The sequence below is a fragment of the Drosophila arizonae genome, chromosome 2, assembly GCF_054131065.1.
Source record: "Drosophila arizonae isolate 15081-1271.41 chromosome 2, UAZ_ARI_1.0, whole genome shotgun sequence".
NCBI lineage: Eukaryota > Metazoa > Arthropoda > Insecta > Diptera > Drosophilidae > Drosophila > Drosophila arizonae.
The window spans coordinates 22525139-22544789 of NC_142922.1; the positions used below are offsets into that span (position 1 = coordinate 22525139).

Below are 19651 nucleotides of genomic sequence, written 5' to 3' on the forward strand. Positions count from 1 at the left end.
GTGCAACATTTTCGTGCAGCAACAGAGCTGAAAAAAAACGAGCATTTGAACTGCGCAAAAACTCTGGGAAAATGGTTTCGGTATTTGTTTATTTTCTTTTCTGCTCTTTTTTTAAAGTTTGGTGCAACAGCTCGTAAAATTTGGTTCGCACCCCTTCGAACGGTGCACGGAGCAAAGTCAGTTTGGGCAAATGTGGCCAGCGGAAGTTTGACTTTGGCCCCTTTCGGGTCGTCAAGTGCAAACGATTTTGAGAAAGACTTGTTATATATTTGCCGCCTGGCAAAATCTCTGTACGCATTAAGAAGCAAACACAAGTGACCAAATATTGCATCGAGCATCAACAAAAATAGGCCCAGGGGATCAAATTTAAGCAGCAAACAATACAAAATGCAAAACGCAAAAAGCAAAAAGAAACAAACAAAAGCAACGCAAATATTGAATTCGTATAAAGAAAAACAAACAAAAATATTTTATAATTAGCTCTGAGCCAGTGGAATTTAATATAAATATATTGTATATACCTTTCTGAATTGAAGAATTCAAGTATTGGAGTCGAATAGCTAGCGTGGCAATGCTTTGTCATTATACAACACTTAATTAGATGGTTGGTGTTTCGACATTGTTGATGATGATCTTGTTATGTTGGTTGGCTGGAGGAGTGAGTGCCTTGGGGCCAGGCTCTATGCTTATGCCTTAATTTGTAATCTATGCGCTTTCGATTCACAATTTCAGTGTGCTGAACAGAGCATTAATTATTGCACAACAATGCGAATCCAATTAAAATGTTAATCTGATTGTAATCAACACATTTATAATCGCATTACGTATACGCAACGTTGTCGGCTGCCAATTCGATTTAACAATTAAGCAGGAAACACTCACACAGAGAGAGGGCGAGAGTGCGCGAGAGAGAGAGAGAGGGTGAGCGAGAGAGCAGCATCCGCGAAGTGGCAAGCTGTGATTTCATTACACAAGCATCGAGAGCCAAATTCCAAAATGGGAGACAAGGGAGGCTCTGCTATGATGGGCCGAAAACCCGAAATTGAGACCGAAATCAATGCAGCGGCAAATAAATCATGCGACCGGTGCGACCTTTTAACAAATGCCAGGCCAAAATGAAATTTGCCATGAACCGCAAACACGGTCAGCAAATGGAAATGGAATTGGACATGAGCTGACTTCAACCAGAGCTTCCGCACAGCAGCTGGAAAAAATTATGGAAAAAGGAAAATACAAAATATGAAAACCAGCTCAATGTATATAACGAAATATGCGCAGAAATTGTCACCACCAAGCAAAGAAGAAGAGAAAAAAAGAAGGGTATAAAATCCGTGATGATTGAGTTGTAAGCGGAAATTAATGAACGGAAACTAAATGTCTGAGTGTTGAAGGTTTTCCCGATTTCCGGCCAAGCAACACTTTCGCCCCTAATACACATTGTATACATACAGAAATCTTTATTTTGCGAAAGCGAATATGCTACGCAGATCGAGTTATTTATGAGGCCCTCGCTGCACTGGGAGCAGCAATCACGTAGCCTGCCTCTGCTTTGATTAATGGCAAACTCTTCGATTTGTTGTGGCCCGCATGAGTGCCCAAAACAAAGATCCCACAACTTTTCACTGTATTTGCCAACCAAGAACAAGAAAAAAAAAACAAGAAAAAACAAAGTGAAAAGAAAAACGTAAAGAAAAGTGAAACGAGAAAGAAGAAGACATTTCATTCATTGAAAGAGACAGCAGACGGTTGAATGAAAGAGAGAGCGCTGATGAGTTGTCTGTGGCAGTTACACAGTATCGAGCGTTAAGTTGGCTGAAATGGGCAGCTTGTTTGACTTGAATGTAAGTTGGCAATTGGATTGGCAACGCCCACGCACAGCAAACTAAAAAAGTTGCCGCCCCATTCATCGTCTCGACCAAAAATTGTTTAAAAATTCAAGTTTGTTTATACGCTTTTTGCGGCATTGATTTGAGCGTTTGGGTGCGAGATGTCAGCGCTGGGCGACCTTTGCTATTTTCAAGGCATCTCCAGCTAAGTGTGTGTGTGTGTATCAGAGTGCGTGTGTGTGTGTGTGTGTGTGTCACATTTCTCAAGTTGCAAGGTTGTGTTCAACAAGTATCTGCTGCAGCTGCCTTGACACACAAAGGCTCATGAGACATTGTGCGGCCAAAAAGCCTAACCGAATATGTACGCTAGCTGAGAGCTTTATGCAAATGCAGCCCAGGCATACACCCTCACACACACGCTGTCTGTCCATACAGGCAACCTAACGGCAACAGAAAACACTTCGTGAAATGTAAGCGACCTCGACGCACCGCCATCGAAAGAGGACAACTTTCATTTGCATTTAAAGTGCTGCCATATGGCCAACAACAACAGCAACAACAACAACACATGATGTGCTCATGCCCAGTGGGCGTGCCAGCAGCTCAACCACACCCATATTCACACCAACATCAAGCATACGCATTTGATATGAAAAAATATTGTCAAGTACTATTTAAAGCATCGAATATATTTACAATCTATTGCGACGTCAAAATATTTGCATTTAATTACAATTCGATTGATTGAGAGCCGATTTCAACTTATCTAAAAGAATACTCAACTGATTAAATGTACCAAGTCTACCTTAGTCTACTATGTAGTCGAGATATAAATTCTCGATTCAGTCATTAATATTTTTGATGTACTTTAGCAGAATTTTCCTTTGCAGCTCTTCGACTGGCAATTGGCTTGAAAACTTTGCCATATGATCGGGCAATTTATGCACGTTGTCAGCCGAAAGAGTTTGTAACTGAGCATCAAACGACTTTGTATACTAATTGCTACTTTATAAACATGCAAATGGCTGCGCGGTTAAATATTAGCAAGTTTATGAACTTGGCTTGTCAGCGCGAACTGATTACAAATGGCAATCAGAGAGCGTAGCTGCGGGCCATGGGCGAAAGTGGGTCGAACAGGTGTTAAGCACACAACAGGCAAGCTGACAGGACAGACAGAGAGACAGAGAGACAGACAGACAGCTGGGTCAGCTGCTGATCTATGTATTTAATTTGAAAATGCGACACAGACACTGCGGCACGAAGTGTTTCGTGTAAATTAAATTACATGCGCGTTGATGCTGCGTTTTGGCTCGAACAACAGGCCGACTGTAGGCAGGCCGACCATGTGGCCAACCGTTCGACCGGAACTAACACATTAAATTTTCATTTAACCAAAAGTCCCTAAAGTTGAAAACAGTCGAGGCTGCTGCACCAACAAAATTACCACAAACGCTTTTCATGGCCCGGCCAAAGAGCTGAGCCCACAGCCAAGTGTAGGTACGTAGTTAAGCACACGTGGGTCTAAAGAGTGTTGCAGCTTGCGGTGAGCCCGGAACACGGATTTTTCCACAGCACAGCATCGGCTACAAAAAGCAGCAACACTTAATAGAAAGCGCCGCATTAAATGTATTCCAAAAACTCGACCACTGGACAGCCTACTCCATACCATAGTTAATCTTCAGTTGAGGAATTTTATGGCAAACGCTATATGCGTATTAGTTGGCTGCGCATTTCACGGGATTATTTATTGCACAGAGCTTAGGCATTAATATCATTTAGTGTAAAAGCACATTCATTATGTTTAATTACCGCTTTGTATTCATAGCTCTTTAGATAGAATCAGGATTTAAGCTCATCTATAGATGCAAGAAAGTTTGATAAATGATTTCACACAGACTTTATTTTTACTTTTTGGAAATACATATTTACTTATTAAGCTATTAAGTAATGTTATATGAAGTCCTGCTGGTAGAGATTTTTATGAAAGTTTAATAAACTTAAGAAAAGCCATATCAAGCTAATCTTTAGAGCAAGTTTCTTCAGATGTAAACTATAAACTTTGTAAACCATATACAAATATACTATATATTCATATAAATTTGAAGTATCTAGCGTTTCTCCACTTTGATAACGCAGGGGAAGCAATGAATACACGCTATTGGTGTCAGTGCTAAAAAGAATTTAAAATTCCAATTGGAATATGAAAGCATATATTTTCGTATTTCAGTTCAAACTTCGAATGCTCGTTACTCTTATAGAAAGATCCATCTTATACAGTTATGCCCCTAATGACATACACACATAAAAACTATATTAAACATGACTTTTTAATCAACTTTTTAGCTAGATAAATAAATAGCTATATGGGCTGCTCCTAAAAGGCTTGGTAAATCAAAAACCAATATTCTTGCAGCAGTTTATCCCTATTCTAATCAACTTCTCTATATTTGTTGTCTTTCAATATATGCTCTAGTTTAAAGCAGTCATTTTTGTTTTCTAAATCGACTCCAGCTAGAATCAATCAATATATTCAAATATTGTCGAGAAAATTTGAGCATTTCATGCATGTTTCCGTTTACATAGTCATAGTAAATAGAATTTCTATTTGGCTTCGCTCACACTCGATTAGCAGCCTCGTTTGGCATGCTTTGAGTTGGCTTTTCAGATTTTCAGTTTCAATTGATTGGCAACAGTTGTCGAGTGTACAATAGCTATTTGTGCTTAGTGCTTTCCACTTTGAACTTGATTGCACTTGAGCGCAACACTCGAACAGTTAATGCGCCACCTGCAGCTGCTATCTGCGGGCTGTCAGGCCACACGCACGCCTTTTGCAGTCGGCCAGCTGGAGAGCGCGTTCCATCGATGCATACCTGCTGCTCAGTCGAGCAGTCAGTCGAGCCTCGATGTGTCGACAACGAAATTGCTAAGCAAAACTGAAAACTTTACTTAATTCTGTTATAATAACAACACAGAAGTTGGCAACTCAATTAGGCCAGGTGGAAACATGATTAAAACTGTTAACAAACAAGGGAAAAGCTGAATACAAAATTCATTAAAATATTTAAATTGACTTTGGAAATATTTGAAAATTTTATTTGCATACTCAAAATAATTATAGTATCCAAAGAGAAATGAAAATATGTGAAAAGAGAAAAATGCTGATTTTAGTATATAAAAGTTTTTAAAAAAAAAAAAAAAAAAAAGGTTGTTAGAGCCATTAAGATGCGTGGAAGGGCGCATAAAATAATACTTATATTTACATACATATACAAATATTTTTGATCAGGATTGATAACAAGCTGTTCTAGCTCTGTCTATCTGTCCGTAGTGAAATCAAAATGTTTATATAATCAAATCCATTATTTACATCTGTTTCTCGTATGTCGATTTCGACCTAGACCTAAAGTCTTGAATGTGTAGTCCAAATATAGCACTGCTTATAAACTATCGAAATATCTGTCCTACAGTAAATCGTTATATATGAAAAATAATGGCAATACTCAACTTGACTAATAATTGTAGAATCCTATTAGCCAGAAAAAAGCAACTAGCCAGAATAAAAGAAAATCCTTGGCCTCTTATGCACCTCATTGGCCATAAGCCGCAACTTTTCCCTAGTACATGGTATGACGCTTATCGTGTTGCTAGCCTGCATTTAGCCAAGTAATACTGTTGTTGTCCATTGTAGCTGTTTTATAGACGCTGAGCATAATAACTTCCGCAAAATAAAACGAGATATCTATTTAATTCAATATGCGCTGCTAATGCAGTGAATTGCCAGAGCACGGAAAATCGAGCTGGATGGCGAAGAAATAAATATAAATAAAACTAAAATAAAATGCCAATAAAGGGAGCAGCTTGTGCGCTACAACTACTTTTGCATGTATGCGTATACACACGCACGCACACACATACACATACATATACATAAACATATATATAGAGAGAGAGCGAGTAGTACGAGTATATATTACTTGTACTGGAATAGGAAGCGGAAATGCGATTTTGGTTTTGTTTCTCGCTAGCCGCCCGCTCGCCGCTTCGAAATCCCCTAAATACAATAAATTGTACATTTCATTTAATTCCATTTCATTTACAAAAGCGAAACCAAATCCAAGCAAACAAAGGACCCCATTGTGGGTGATGCCAACAGCGACTTGCCGAACAACAATGAAACCAAAGAGCGCAAAGAAATATAATAAATAAATATAACAATTGAACTGAAATGAAATGAATGAAACAAAGTGAAGCTCGTCATGAGCTGCTGTTGCCAGTGCTGCTGTTGCTACAGTTGCTACAGTTGCCATTTCGCAGTGTGTCCTGAATGCCATATACATAACGCACTGCAGCGACTTTGATAAAAACAGGATATGGCAGCAGATGCTCAAAATGTTTTCGCATTGCACATGCCCAGACCCGTTTTGTCCTGGCCTTCTTTCAGCTTCAGCTTCGGCTTCATCTTCAGCTTCAGCTTCAGCTCATTCATCTTTCATTCACAGCATTTTCCGTCTCCGTTACTGGATTTGTACTGAATATCTGAGACTTGCAGCCAGCGAAAGTTTATTTAAGCTGACTTCTTTTATGCCCGAGGCACATTCCCTACGCCATCTTGCTTCCTTCTTGCCCCCTGCACAGTGTACCCATTGAAAGTGAATAATGGTGGGTATTATGATTGATATACATACCAGATATATTATGTTTATGTATATACATATACATAAACAAATATACATATTTATATTTGATCAGCTTGAATAGTGAGCTTATCTTGCCATCTTGCCAGTCTGTTCAACATATCCCATTCACATGCTAGTGCTATACACTTAAATGTTGAATGTAGACCCTATCGAGGATTACTTTATATCTAAAAAACCGATAATTATCGATTTATACGTGTATAAAGTGGAACTGAATTCGTTAAAATTTATTAAAGCTGAATTTTATCCACTTTTTTTCTGTATTTTCCTTTTACTTCCTATTGCCGTTCATTTATTTGTATTTTTTTATTTTTTGTTTTTACGTTTTACTTATTAAAAGTCTATGGTGTATAGTACCCCTCAATATCAAAACTCTGCCATATTTATAAAAGTTTCCCTGCATCCGCAACTCTAAGTACTGAGTATCAGCCAGTCAGTCACTTCTATTTCAATTATTTCTTTCAATAAAGTTTATTCAACTGTTTTCCTTTACTTTTTATGCACTTTCAATGGGCATCATATTAAACAGTCGGCGTCTTTGATGTGTTTCACAACTTTACACACGCCTCGAACTTTGTGATTGAAAACAAAGTTATTGAAATTTTGTTTCCATAAAAGTTTTTTTTTTCTTTAGCATAATTCAATCATATCCGCTCACCAACAGCAGCAGCAACATCAGCTCTGTGGTAAAATCCCTCGAACGCAATGCGATTTCCGAGAACAATTGACCGATTTTTATTTTCATGAATTGCTTCAGAGTGGCTCGACAACATGAGAGCCAGGAATTTGTAAGAAAAGTGCCAAATGCTTTGAATCTGAATTGTAGTTTGCTTTCGTAACTGAGTTTACTAGGCTAGAAAGGATATGAAAGTAGAATTGTAAGGATTGTTGAAAAGAAGTTTTGAAAATATGACTAGATTTTAAGTTGTAGTTTGCAAAACTGAATTGAATGTATAAATAATCTAACAAATGGAATTTCTTGCATTTTCAGTGATACTTCGATATCGACGAGAGTGGACATGCTCACGCCAGCGATTGAAGTGTATAAGGCGCCTCTCTGACACAAGGATGACACTGTGGAGAGCAATTTAGGGAATCCATCGACGAGTAGCGATTTCTAGCAGAAGCTAATCATCACTGCGGAACTAACTACGGATAATCTATTTGTTCTTCCAACATAGTGTCAATCAAGTCCAGCTAACTGAATTCTAGAAGCCCAAAAACCATGGCCAGAGCCAGGGCCAGGGCCAGCGCCAAGGCCGTCGATAAACTACACTGAAAAGTTTTAGCAAAACAAACCAAATATATAAACACTCATACATATATATTCATATATAAATATATATGGCACACACATGCATGTATATGTATACTTGTATATATGTATATGCACATGTGTGTGCAACATAAGAGCATATATAAAATAATAATAATTGATCCAAATGAATAATTCCTAAGATTGATTACATTTAGTTACTTTTTAGCGTAAATGATTTTTAAACCTGGCAGAAGCAAAACCAAGAACAGAAAAACAAACAACAAAGAAACAGAAAATAGTCTTAAGAATAGGTTATTCAATATATATATGTGGATATGGATATGGATATGGATATATACTCATGTATGGCAATGCAATATCGCATATTTTCATATGAATATGATAAGAGGATGGCAGTTGAATTGAGGCTGCATCGGCAAGGTATATGAAATATATTATGATATATGTAGTAGGTGTATATTAATGCGAGGAAAAATGTTTGCAATGTGTATCGAAAATGTATATTCAGTTATACGAAAAACAAAATAAAAGCAACAACAAATACGGTCAGAAACAAAACATAACAAAAGAAAACGCAATGAATAATTTTTGTACTGCTGAAGATAAAGAATAAAAAAAAAATAATTAAAAACAAAAATTGACAATTAGATGTAAAATTTTTGCATAGTTTTTAAATAAGTTTGTAATGCATTAGTAACTAATTAAGTAACAACAAAAAAAGAAACAAACATTAAACGAATGCAAATGCTAAAATTAGGCATGTTGATAGCAACAAATAAATTGAAATTCTTAAAAAATTCCAATTCCAAATTATTTTCAGTCATCAGCAAAATTAAAGCAAACAAAGCCAAAAAAAAAAAAAAAAAAAAAAAAAAAAAAAAAAAACAAAAAAAAATTCTTGCGAAATGCATTTTGGAAATATTTATTTAATTAATCAATTTTCATGCATCATTCCCAATACCACGAATACTCTGAATATATATTTTACATTCAAATATTTAATAATGACGAGCGCACAGCAGTTAGTTGCTGTTAAATATGCATAGTTATTCGTTGATTTATTTTATAATAGCTGAAATATTTAGTAGTTAATGCTTAATGAGCCCTTCACAAAGTGCCCCCAAATTGGTGAACAAGAAAAACTATTTATTTCATAAATATTTGATAACAGGCATAATTCAAAATTCTCAAAACTTCAAAATATTTCTTTTACATTAAAATTTTATAGCCCGAATCCATTAAAAATGGGAAATTATTTCCTTTTATTTATATTTATATAACTCAAATCAATCAAAGCAAATCTATTTAATAATAACTAATGCCAGAACACACATTTGAACAGGCTTACTTTTTTAATACTTTTAAAATTTCTTAGCCAATATTTTTTTAAAGCTTTACCTATAACTTTCAGCATTTTCAGCTCATGTGAATTGAGTTTATGAATTTTATTAACAGAATCTTTGTTCAGATTAAAAGGTTTTTTCCGCTTAAAGCCATATTATTTTCGATATTATCTGTAATGGCTACTTTTTAATGCGCTTCTTAAATTCTTGAAAAGCTTGATATACTTAAAAGCTTTCATATGCTTTAATTAACTTTTACATTTTTTCGTCTAAAATTTTTGTTGTAAAAGCAGTTGGATCATTCTCAGCCCAAAAGCTTGCATATGCTGCCATATAAGCTTTTGGGAGAGGAGATTAAGGATGGCTAGAAAGTGCATTAAAATCAATTTTTTGTTGAATTTCACTTCCAAAGATTTCGTTTCCTATTCCTTTCCATGGAATACTTACTGTAATAGCATACATCGATTTACATAATATCTTTGATAGAATGCAAGAATTTCATACAAAATATATTGCTTTTCTGATTCTATAAAGTTGCTTTCGTTTTCAGCTCTTGACTTTGGAGCATTATCAAAATCATATACTATGTACAGCTTCATTTCAATATACACAATCCGTAATTGTGCTTGACAATATAATTTGAAAAAATAAAAAAGTTTTTAGTTTGCAAAATATAACACTTTACTTAGAATTGTTGCTAAAATATGTTTTCATACATACAAAAAAAAAAAAAAAAAAAAGGAGAATAGAAGAACCATTGCGCCCCATTTACTAGATGATGCCTATGATGATGCCTAAGCAACTTTTGATAGTCGAGTTGACTGAATGGGATATTAAATTGTTAACATTAAGTGTTTTGACGATTCGCGCTAGAATTTGGTACGGGAAACGGCAATTGCATCGTTTTTGATATATTTTCATTTAGATAAATGTGAAGCCGCTAAACTTACAAATGAAAACAAACCAAATTGATAAGTTCATACGCCAATGATATTATCAAAATGTTCATAGTTAAGAAACAAACAATAATAAAGCAAATACATGTTACATATATACATATATATATAACACATAAAACAATCTGTAAATAAGTTGAAATGAAATAGATGAAAAATGCATATAATTTTTGATAGTTAAGCTAATTGAAACCATTTTTTAAGACACACACAAATACAAAATTGTAAAACCCAAAAAAGAAATGAAAGAAAATAATTACGAAATAAGTAATTCATTGTGTACTAAACTAAGCCGTGCATAGCTAAATATTATGCCTCAAAGAAGCAGCAGTTAGAAAATTATATAAAAAAAGGAAAGTAAAAAGAAAAACAAGAAAAATTAATATAAATTATTATATAATATCCATTTTATACACACGCTTCATGTTGAACATGCTCGTTATATAATTTTGTTGTTACATAAATGCATAAATACATATGCATACGCAATCGAGGTATGAATAATAATGTATTTAAAAACAAATTCAAACACCTGCACACACACTCACACACACAGACAGAAACACAAACTTTTTTACAATTGGCTTTGATGAGACTATTGTTTGGTGAATTTGATAAGAATTTCATTTACAAGCAATTTGAATTTGAAACAAAGTAAAAACTTATAAAAAATGCAAACCAAAAGTTAATAATAATAATAATAATATTAATAATACAAATGGTAAGCATTGAAATGAACACGCAATGAACAATAACATTTATTTATATATGCCATATATGTATAATGAGGCGAGAAATAATCGAAACATATAATAATAATAATAGAACTAGGCGCATATTGAAAAATAAACAAGAACTATTATTGAATGAAAACAAAAACAAAACTCTTATTGATTATTTACTTTGCTTGGGTGGGTGGATATATTTGTTATAGAAGAGGAAATGGATTTCAGAAATATCAACAAGAGAAAGGGTTTTCCACAAAGCCTATGAAAACAGCCGTTGGCTCTATTTCATTCATCATTTTCCTAACTGCGCTATACTTGGTAAGTCTCTCTATTAAGGAATCCATCGGCTAGAGCTCAAGATCTTAACTAAAAAGGTTAGACTTCTTTTAGATATACCCCGCATACGGTACCACATATTTAGTGTACCTATTGAAGGGTATAAAAACTTGCAAATTTTATTGATTTAGCTTTAAATCAAATATCCTTTTAATTTACTATTGAAACGCTCAAGCTCGGGATTCACTACTGGGAGCCCCTCAACGTATTTACTCCAAATATCTTTATCCGATAAGTCATGACCGCAACTAGATAGCCATGATTCTATTATCTGAGATGATGATGCCAAGTCTATAGCCTTGTTACAGATAATATAATATTTCGCTTTTCAATAAACCCCATGAGGCCTTTTAATACGAATACATATTCCCAGTTTGAAGACCCTTGCTTCAATAGCTATGCTTGGAATTCACATATGAAGGAACAATAGTGAAGCGTATATAAAAGTATATCATAGAATAGCATTACAATGATGATGATAGTACGCAATGTAGTAGGAAAATTGACTGCAGGCTGCAGGCTTTGTCAATCTAATCAACAAAGGCTTTTGGCTTTATGGAGGCGTCCATTCCCACTGATCAAGAATATATATACGAGCAACGGTCTCTCTAAGCTCTGGGCTGTTACAATGCCACTTGACAAGTGTATGAAAATCAAATTTCAGCCAGTCTATCGAGCGACAAGCGACAAGCGTAATGTAATTGGAATGGCATAAACAACAACTATGAACTGAATTAGAGAAATCCAATGAATTTTCCATGCAACAAAATGGCATACACTTAACCGAGAGGAGCAACAGCAGCAGCAACGACAGCAACTTGAGGAAGAGGCACAACCAATACATGTATAGGCATGTGTATGTGTGTGTGTGTATGTACATAATGGCAAGCCATCATCGTCCACAATTCCGGGCCGTTGATTTCGCTGTTTGTGGATGGGCAACCCACATGAGTTGCCACAAAGCAGCGACGCAGTCGCGACAACAAAAATGAAATGAAGTGAAATGGAATCAAAGGCATCCATTGGGACTGTCGACGTTGGAACGGCGCAACCAACGCATGGAAATAGACACAATCGCCGTTCTATGGCGCGCAAGAGATCGTCCATGGCAGCCATTCTAGTCAGTTCCGGGGGCAACGACTACCACTACGACTACGACTACGGCTACGGCTATGACTGCGACTGCGACTCTGAGTGCGACGCCGACATCGTCAATGATGATGTTTACAGTTGAGCTGCAGCGCGAAGCGTAGCCCCCCTATTCAAGGCCTCCCCCACCCACACACACTAGCATTTGCCTGGTTTACATGCTATGCGTTCATATGTGCGCACACCTTCACATTCACCACCTCCTCCAGGTTCATCTTCGCCTCCCATTCGTTCAACCTTTTTCAGCAGTCACTGTTTGTGTTTCGCTCCCGCCCCCTCTGGTAGCCAAACCAAAAATTGAGTTTCCCTGACTTTGTGGTCGCACTTTGTGCTTGGCGATACCCAAAAAACAAGATAGTTTAGTTATGGTTAGTGTGCGGTCGCTGCGGAAGCAGAGGAAGTCACGAATTTGCCACAAATATGCCATAACTATGACGAAAATTTAAACAGCATCGATTGCGGGCATACTTTTCGTATTGTTGCAGTCGACATCAAAAAGCTATAAGGAATTTCATTTCAAGCATAAATAAAGATCGATGACCTCTTCCTGAACTAAACTACCCAACACTGACCCAAATTTACTGGGCAAACCGACAGAATTTGACAGACGAAAGGAACTTTCGGTCTGACTGCTTGACTTGGAGGCTTATTCAAGTATTGCTAATCGTATATAATTTGTAATATTTGATGATTAAAATGAATATGGAAAATATGTTGGATTATAAAATACAATTACAGAATGTATTGCAGCTCACAAATACCTGATACTACAATATTCGTTTTTTTTTTTTTCAGAAAATAATTGTTTTTATAGTGTAAAATGTAGTGTCCCAGTAACTTATTTTGCACACCTTAAATAGAATCCTTTAAAAACGCAAATTGCAAGCAGCAGAAGATGTGTGTAATTCTTCGCTGAGTTCAACAGCTGAATCGGTCTAGCATTGTCCGTCTGTCCACCTTGTTGTCCGCCGGATTGTTATCCTGACTGTTCACCTATTCATCTGCTAGAGTGTGGCATATATTTTCTATGTAATTATTCTGCATCGTTCGATTTATTCGTTATAAAAGTAAACAAATATGAAAAACCTCACATTTTGAGTGCCTCTTCCATCAACCATCCGATATCAGCTAGTCAACTCCTCTACCTTACGATTGATTTTATCTTGCTTTTCATTCATTTCAGGAGCAGCCCCCAAATTAAGACATTTTCAGCAGTTCACTAAAAATGTTGAGCCTAGCTGATGTATAAAAACAAAACTGGGCAAAAAACAGATTCCAGAGTATCTTTTATAGTCAAAGACTTCACACACCTTTATATACCTGTCTTTTGATATGATTTTGTTTCTGACAGCCCCAATTGTTAAATTTTAATTGGAAAAACATGAGTTGTTTTTTGTTTGTCTTTTATTTTTGCCAACATTTCCAGGCATTAGGGCGCAGCAAGGCTGAATTTTCATAAATTGTGAAAAATATTCAGCTATCGACTAGTTTCAGAATATTTCGCCATAAAATATGTAACTGCAATTTTGTGGGCGAACAATTGTAGGTGGCTGTTGCACGCACTCGACGTTTGCTATTCGTTTTTGGCTTTTCGTGGAATCTGAATGAATGTACCAAAGCCAAGTTGGACTCTTTTGCGATTGCCGAAATGGCCCGTTAAGGCTACGCCCAGTAGTTGGGCAAATCATGCTCGACATGGCTCCAGAATTGCCTGCTGTTTCGCACAATTTGAAAGCTGCTGCTCCGCCTCCTCCTCCGCCTGCCCCTCGGGCTGGGTGCTACATATCTCAACAGGTAACCAAAATGCCGCCCACCTGCACTGCGCACACCTTGCCTGGTCATGCAAATGGCAAATCGCTTTGTTCGAACAGCCAGGCTGTAGTTGGGTATGTGTGTGTGAGGAAGGGGAGAGGGTGGTGTCGGAGCCCCACAGTGGGGCTGGCTTGTGGTCTGAGGTGCGTTGATTCGAATGAAATGCCACTAAAGGACGCAATTGAGAGAACAACAAGCTTAACAAGCTGCCTCTGCCTGGAGCCGTTCTTTGTGCTCGCCAGCCTGTATACAGTTTCCCACGATTATATTTGGGGGCGCCACGAATTGTGGCATGCACAGTGCACGCCAATTGAACAATAAACTGTGTCACTTTTGGCGTCTCTTTTGGGTGCGGCTTTAATTGTGCTTGTAAATCATAAATCAACAGTTAAATTATTTCATTGTAAATAACACCCACAGAGAGAGAAAGAAAGAGAGAGAGATGGAGAGAGACAGTGCTGGTGAGTTATTATCGATTGGCCTGGTAGCTGACCTTGAAAATGGCACCTCAATGACGAAACCCTAACGTACCCATCGGGGCAACAGCACCCAAAAGAATTCATCGGCTGTCAAATTTAAGTGGATAGCGAATGGCGAACGCCTCGAACTGCATTTGCTTTAAATTTATGAACTTGACTTTTGGTTAGCTGAATCATACCCAGTCTGCCCAAGGGCCTGGCTGGTGCTGGCCAATCGATCAGACACGAAAGCCGGCTCCGAGGGCTTGCATGACTACAGGAAATTACCATAATTTCAATTTAAGAAATTAAACGAATTTTGCTAAAACGAAAAGAGCCTCGCAATGGCCTCAGCGTGGTTCGACTCGACTCGCCTCGGTTTGGCTCAGCTCAGCTCGACCATCTGGCCAAGGCTTTAATCATAAAACTGATTCTAAAAAAAAAATTAAATAAATAAATAAAAATGCTAACACTTCAAGGAATTGAATTATGGGCTAGAATTTACAAAATACTTTTGGCCAACTGGGTAAACTGGGTAAAGGCTCAAGGATATTCCGAAAAATGTTTGAAATTCATTTGTACATAGTTTTCCATCCACTATTTGTTCAGTCGACCCTCAATTGACTTAATCCCCATAAGTTGACTAATAATCTATTTTTACTGTAAATTAGAAGCTTACAAATGGATAAAACTTAATGGAATATAAAAAATATAACAGCCGGAATTAAAAAAAAATCGACCTCAGACTCCGAAATATTAACAAATAAAATATAAAATAAAATCTCTCAGTATTCTCATTCACAAAAATCCATATGATATATGCCTATATATAGTATCCAAATAGCAAAACTTCACTAAAGATTTCTTTTTAAATACTATTCACAATATATTGTAATATTATACAAAATAAAATTAAAAAAAAAAAAATTTTTTTTTCTTTATTAATTAATTTATTTTTGTTTAAGCAACTCATCTTAATTAGTTTTCAAAAAAGTTTCCTCTATGAAAACCCCTTAGTCAAAGGCGGGTTTAGAGCTGCCAACTTCCTTGAAATTTGGGCGCAGAGCCGAAAATGATAAACAGAAGACACAGGAGAGAATGCTAAAATGCAGTCAACACTATTTGCTTAAAGACAAACGTTTACCAACACTGTTAGCAGCTAATAAGCACGTTGAGCAGCTCGACTTCCTTAGCAATTGCAAAAAAAAAGATATAGCATCATATAATCACGGTCTCATATTAAGAGGAAGACGTCTAAGAAACTACAGTAAACTAAAGTTTTTGGCTGAAGAGAAACTTGCGTGGAAACTCTCTATAAAAGACATAGTTGAACTCAGCCAAAATCCGCGTGGAGAGCTCGTCGCACACACACATACATACGCTTACATTGACAGCATCTTGACGAGCTACGGCAATTAGCGCTATGAACTCGGCGAAAGGTGATCCGCTGCTGCAGGTGGCCAAATGTGAGATGTGCCCGCTGAAGGTGACAAACTTTGTGGTCGGCCTCTGCGAGCGCTGCGTTTCAATTTGGACGAGCAAACGGACATTGGAGACGATGAACATAACCATTGACCAGGTGAAGGCGACGATTGTCAGCATGAGCCACAGCAAGCTGAGACATCAGAATATGAGCCAAGTGTTTCGGCGGGTCATCGACGAGGAGCACAGACGTCGCAAGGTGAAAGTGGATCTCTTTCAAAAGCTGCGCGAGAAGTTTCAGGACAGCATTCTGCTGCCAGAGCTCGAGGCATGCGGCAAGAGCAAAATCAATGTCATCGAGCGCAATTATGAGTTGGCGCAGCCCGACATGGACCTGGAGCCGCTGGCGGACCTCAAGCTGCGCAAATCCCTACTCAATTAGCATAGTACTAAACTATTTTAAGTATGCATCGATAAAGTTCGACAAGACAATATTATCGGGTCATTATAAATCGATTACAACTGCCTATTAGTGTGACAATCCCTTTGTTCTGCTCAGCGCCAGTAATTGATAGATTTTTGCTTTTGTCTTTGGTTTTTGTTATTGTTTTTGTTTTGGTTTTTGTGGTGCCATCCATTGTGCTGCATCGAGCGATGACCGCTTCGAAAAGCAATTGAAGCTAAAGTGATTGCCGCAGCCGGTTTAAGGTCCTTGGGGGGCTCATGCACATTTTGGTAATGAAAATGTTTATTCAAATTTGCGTCAATGCCTCTGTTTATCCGAAACAAATATCAATCTACATAAATAAGTGCTAGTGGCTATATGCACACATGTCTCTATATACACACATACATTCATGTATCGACTATCTATAAGGGACCTCATGTGCATATGTATGTATTGGGCCTGTCATTGCTCGACAATTTGTTTAATGACAAAACTAATAAATCAAATGTTTTTGCGTTCGTCCATTACATTCAATTTGGACTGTTGAGGGCAAGGCTGACGTCATGAGCCATCATTAGCTTGAATATGGCTAAAACGGCATGGAAGCTTCTGTGTATTGTGGAAAAGCTGCGTAGAGGGCGCCACCAGCCGATAGATCGATAGCTCTATCGATTAAACGAGATCAAGCCAGAGGCCAGACTCGAATATCAATTGAGCCCAAATTGGCTTCAAACGCGCTTCAACACGTTCAAAGAAAGGTGTTAATAAATAAACAATTAATTAATAATGAATAATGAAAGCATTCCACATTGTTTTTAAATCATTTATTAGTCAAGAAAAGTGCAATGCATAACTGCAAATAACAGAGCTATTGTACACAAAGCAAACAAAACAAGCGGAATTCCCAGAAAGATATGCGCTCATAGCAGGCTTTGTGTTACCCTATACTTATCAGAGAATGAAAGGGAGTGGGAGAGAGAAGGTATGTGTAATAAATAATGCAATTTAATTTGTTATTTTTTGTTTTTGCATATCAATTTATATATTTTTTATATTTATTTTTATTACACTGCTCCCTTCAGCTTCTTTTTTTAAATAATTCCTAGAAATCTAAAGACAGATTTTTATTTATTTATTTTTTTATTTTTATTTTTTTTTTTGCATATCGAATACATACAGGGCATACCATAGTCGGATTGCGGAGTTTCTCTTCCCTTATTTTACTTTTCGTATTTATCTCACGCACAGCTCAACTTCACTTAAATATATTATCATATACAGATAGAACATTTTTACGTAAATTATGCAATGTTTATCATCCTATATAGTTAATATTTAGTAGCCTTTTGTAATCATACAATAACATTAGCTAATCATATACAGGGTATCCAGTTAGTTGAGTTGTTTTGAATATGCTGTTCGCTCCCCTCTCCACTTCTAGACTGTTCACTTCTATCTTAAATTATGTTGCATACTTTTCAGATCGTTTAATGATTTCCAAGTCTTTAAGGGGCATCGCAGGCTATAAACAAAATGCAACAGATGTTCGAATTGTCAGCTATTTACACTGTCCATTCATAGTGTTTGACAGGTAATAAAAAAAAAACTCCAGTGCAGCTAACGGTTTCTCGTTTAAAGCTTACATTTAGTGTTGGACAACGTGAGGCAATAAAAAAGCATGCGAATGAACATAAATTGATGCATGTTGCAAAGGGAAAATAATGCTGAAATGTCAGTGGAATCCGAGGACACAGCTGTTAGCTGTTGGCTGTGCGCTTTCTGGCTGGCTGGGATCGTAATTAAAGCAAACTTGGCCCAACGAAGAGAAATGTTTGCAGCCAACGAGCAACAACAACAACAACAACAACAACAACAGCAGCAGCAACAGTAAGGAGCATGGCACAAACTGTGGCATCTGCTGTAATTTTTCAGTGCTGCACACTTGACTTTTATTTGAACTTGCATAGATACATATGTGTCTGACTGTGTGTGAGTGTGTGTGAAAAAGGCAGAGTTAGGGCACTCCTGTCTCCACTTAGACTGCAGTCAAGTAGCGCACTGCCATTTGGGCCACACTTTTGGTTACCTTTGTAAAAGTTTCTTCAGTGCTTTGTTTTTTTTTTTTTTTTTTTTTGTTTGTCAGGGCAAGTTGCCAAATTGGCCTAATGGCGTTAATGCGAATACGAGCTCTGACTAAACCAGCAGCCAGCAAGCTGACATCAAAGGTCATTATACAGGCCATCAGCGGCTGCAGTTGCCAAGCCATTTTTCAGAAAATTTTGGCCAGTTGTATTACAATGAGACTCGTTGAATGCTCAAATGTAAAATGCAAAATGCAAATGCGAATGCGAATGCAAATGCAAATGCCAGGCACTCACAAGTTTTTCTTACCAATTTGCAGGAAAGGTAAACAAATGAATTGCGTGAAGATTTCGCTTTAAAGCCGATTGGCAGTGCCGCCTTGAGCACTTACTAACACCCCTTTTGTGCAGAGTAACAAGTTGACCAACACTGTTGTGTTTTACTGTTAGCATGCCTCCAAGACTCTAAAACGCGTTATGGCACCATTTTCCATTTGCTCTCAGTGCAAGGCAAGAACTCGCAAAGTTACCAAGGATCCCATCACGTTAAAGCGAATTTACTTGTGCCCCGTAAGCATGCTGTATATATATATTTAATGATTATAAGAGATTCATTTCAGAACATTTATCAATTCGTGTTCAGATATGCTTCAATGCTAAAAATGAAGCGAAGAATATTGAGAAGAAAAGAGACCAAAAGAAGACAAATCATCAACAAGAGCAGCCAGCGCAGGAGACGGCGAGGAGAGCGGCAAAGTCAGCGACAAAACCAGCGACAAAACCAGCGACAAAACCAGCGACAAAACCAACAACAAAACCAGCGTCAAGGCCAGCGGCAAAGCCAGTGGCAAAGTCAGTGGCAAAGCCAGTGGCAAAGGTAGTGGCAAAGTTAGTGAGGCAGTCAGTGGCGAAGCACCAGCCCAAGGCGCAGTTCGCGCATATTGCATCACCAAGACTACCCCAAGCAGCGGGCAGAGCTGTCCCAGTCAGCAGTCGAAAATATACGCCGCCCGTAATGCAGACTGTGATCATAAGTGGACGAAAGTACATTGCGATTAGTGCGACAGCCTCCGACTGTTAGAGAAGTGAACAAAGCAGGCGGGTTTGTGTCTTTGC

At 37.4% G+C, this 19651-nt stretch overlaps 3 protein-coding genes across 3 annotated transcripts in view; all 3 read left to right on the plus strand.

Annotated features, from left to right (window-relative positions):
* Nucleotides 1-8439, plus strand: part of Teh1 (tipE homolog 1 phospholipid transfer protein) — a 32485-nt gene extending 24046 nt beyond the window's left edge. The window contains exon 3 of the mRNA XM_018001037.2: nucleotides 7515-8439. Within this exon, the coding sequence (XP_017856526.1) occupies nucleotides 7515-7584 (70 nt within the window). The 3' untranslated portion in view covers nucleotides 7585-8439. The remainder of the gene's footprint in view (nucleotides 1-7514) is intronic.
* A 7282-nt stretch (nucleotides 8440-15721) lies between these two features.
* On the plus strand, nucleotides 15722-16750 carry LOC108610652 (uncharacterized). The gene has a single exon (XM_018002868.2). The coding sequence runs from the start codon at nucleotides 16008-16010 to the stop codon at nucleotides 16446-16448; it is 441 nt and encodes a 146-aa protein (XP_017858357.1). The 5' UTR covers nucleotides 15722-16007; the 3' UTR covers nucleotides 16449-16750.
* A 2217-nt stretch (nucleotides 16751-18967) lies between these two features.
* Nucleotides 18968-19616, plus strand: LOC149270581 (uncharacterized). Its single transcript, XM_089462844.1, has 2 exons — nucleotides 18968-19105; nucleotides 19179-19616. The coding sequence occupies exons 1-2, from the start codon at nucleotides 19013-19015 to the stop codon at nucleotides 19614-19616; spliced, it is 531 nt and encodes a 176-aa protein (XP_089318970.1). The 5' UTR covers nucleotides 18968-19012.
* The last annotated feature ends 35 nt before the right edge of the window (nucleotides 19617-19651 follow it).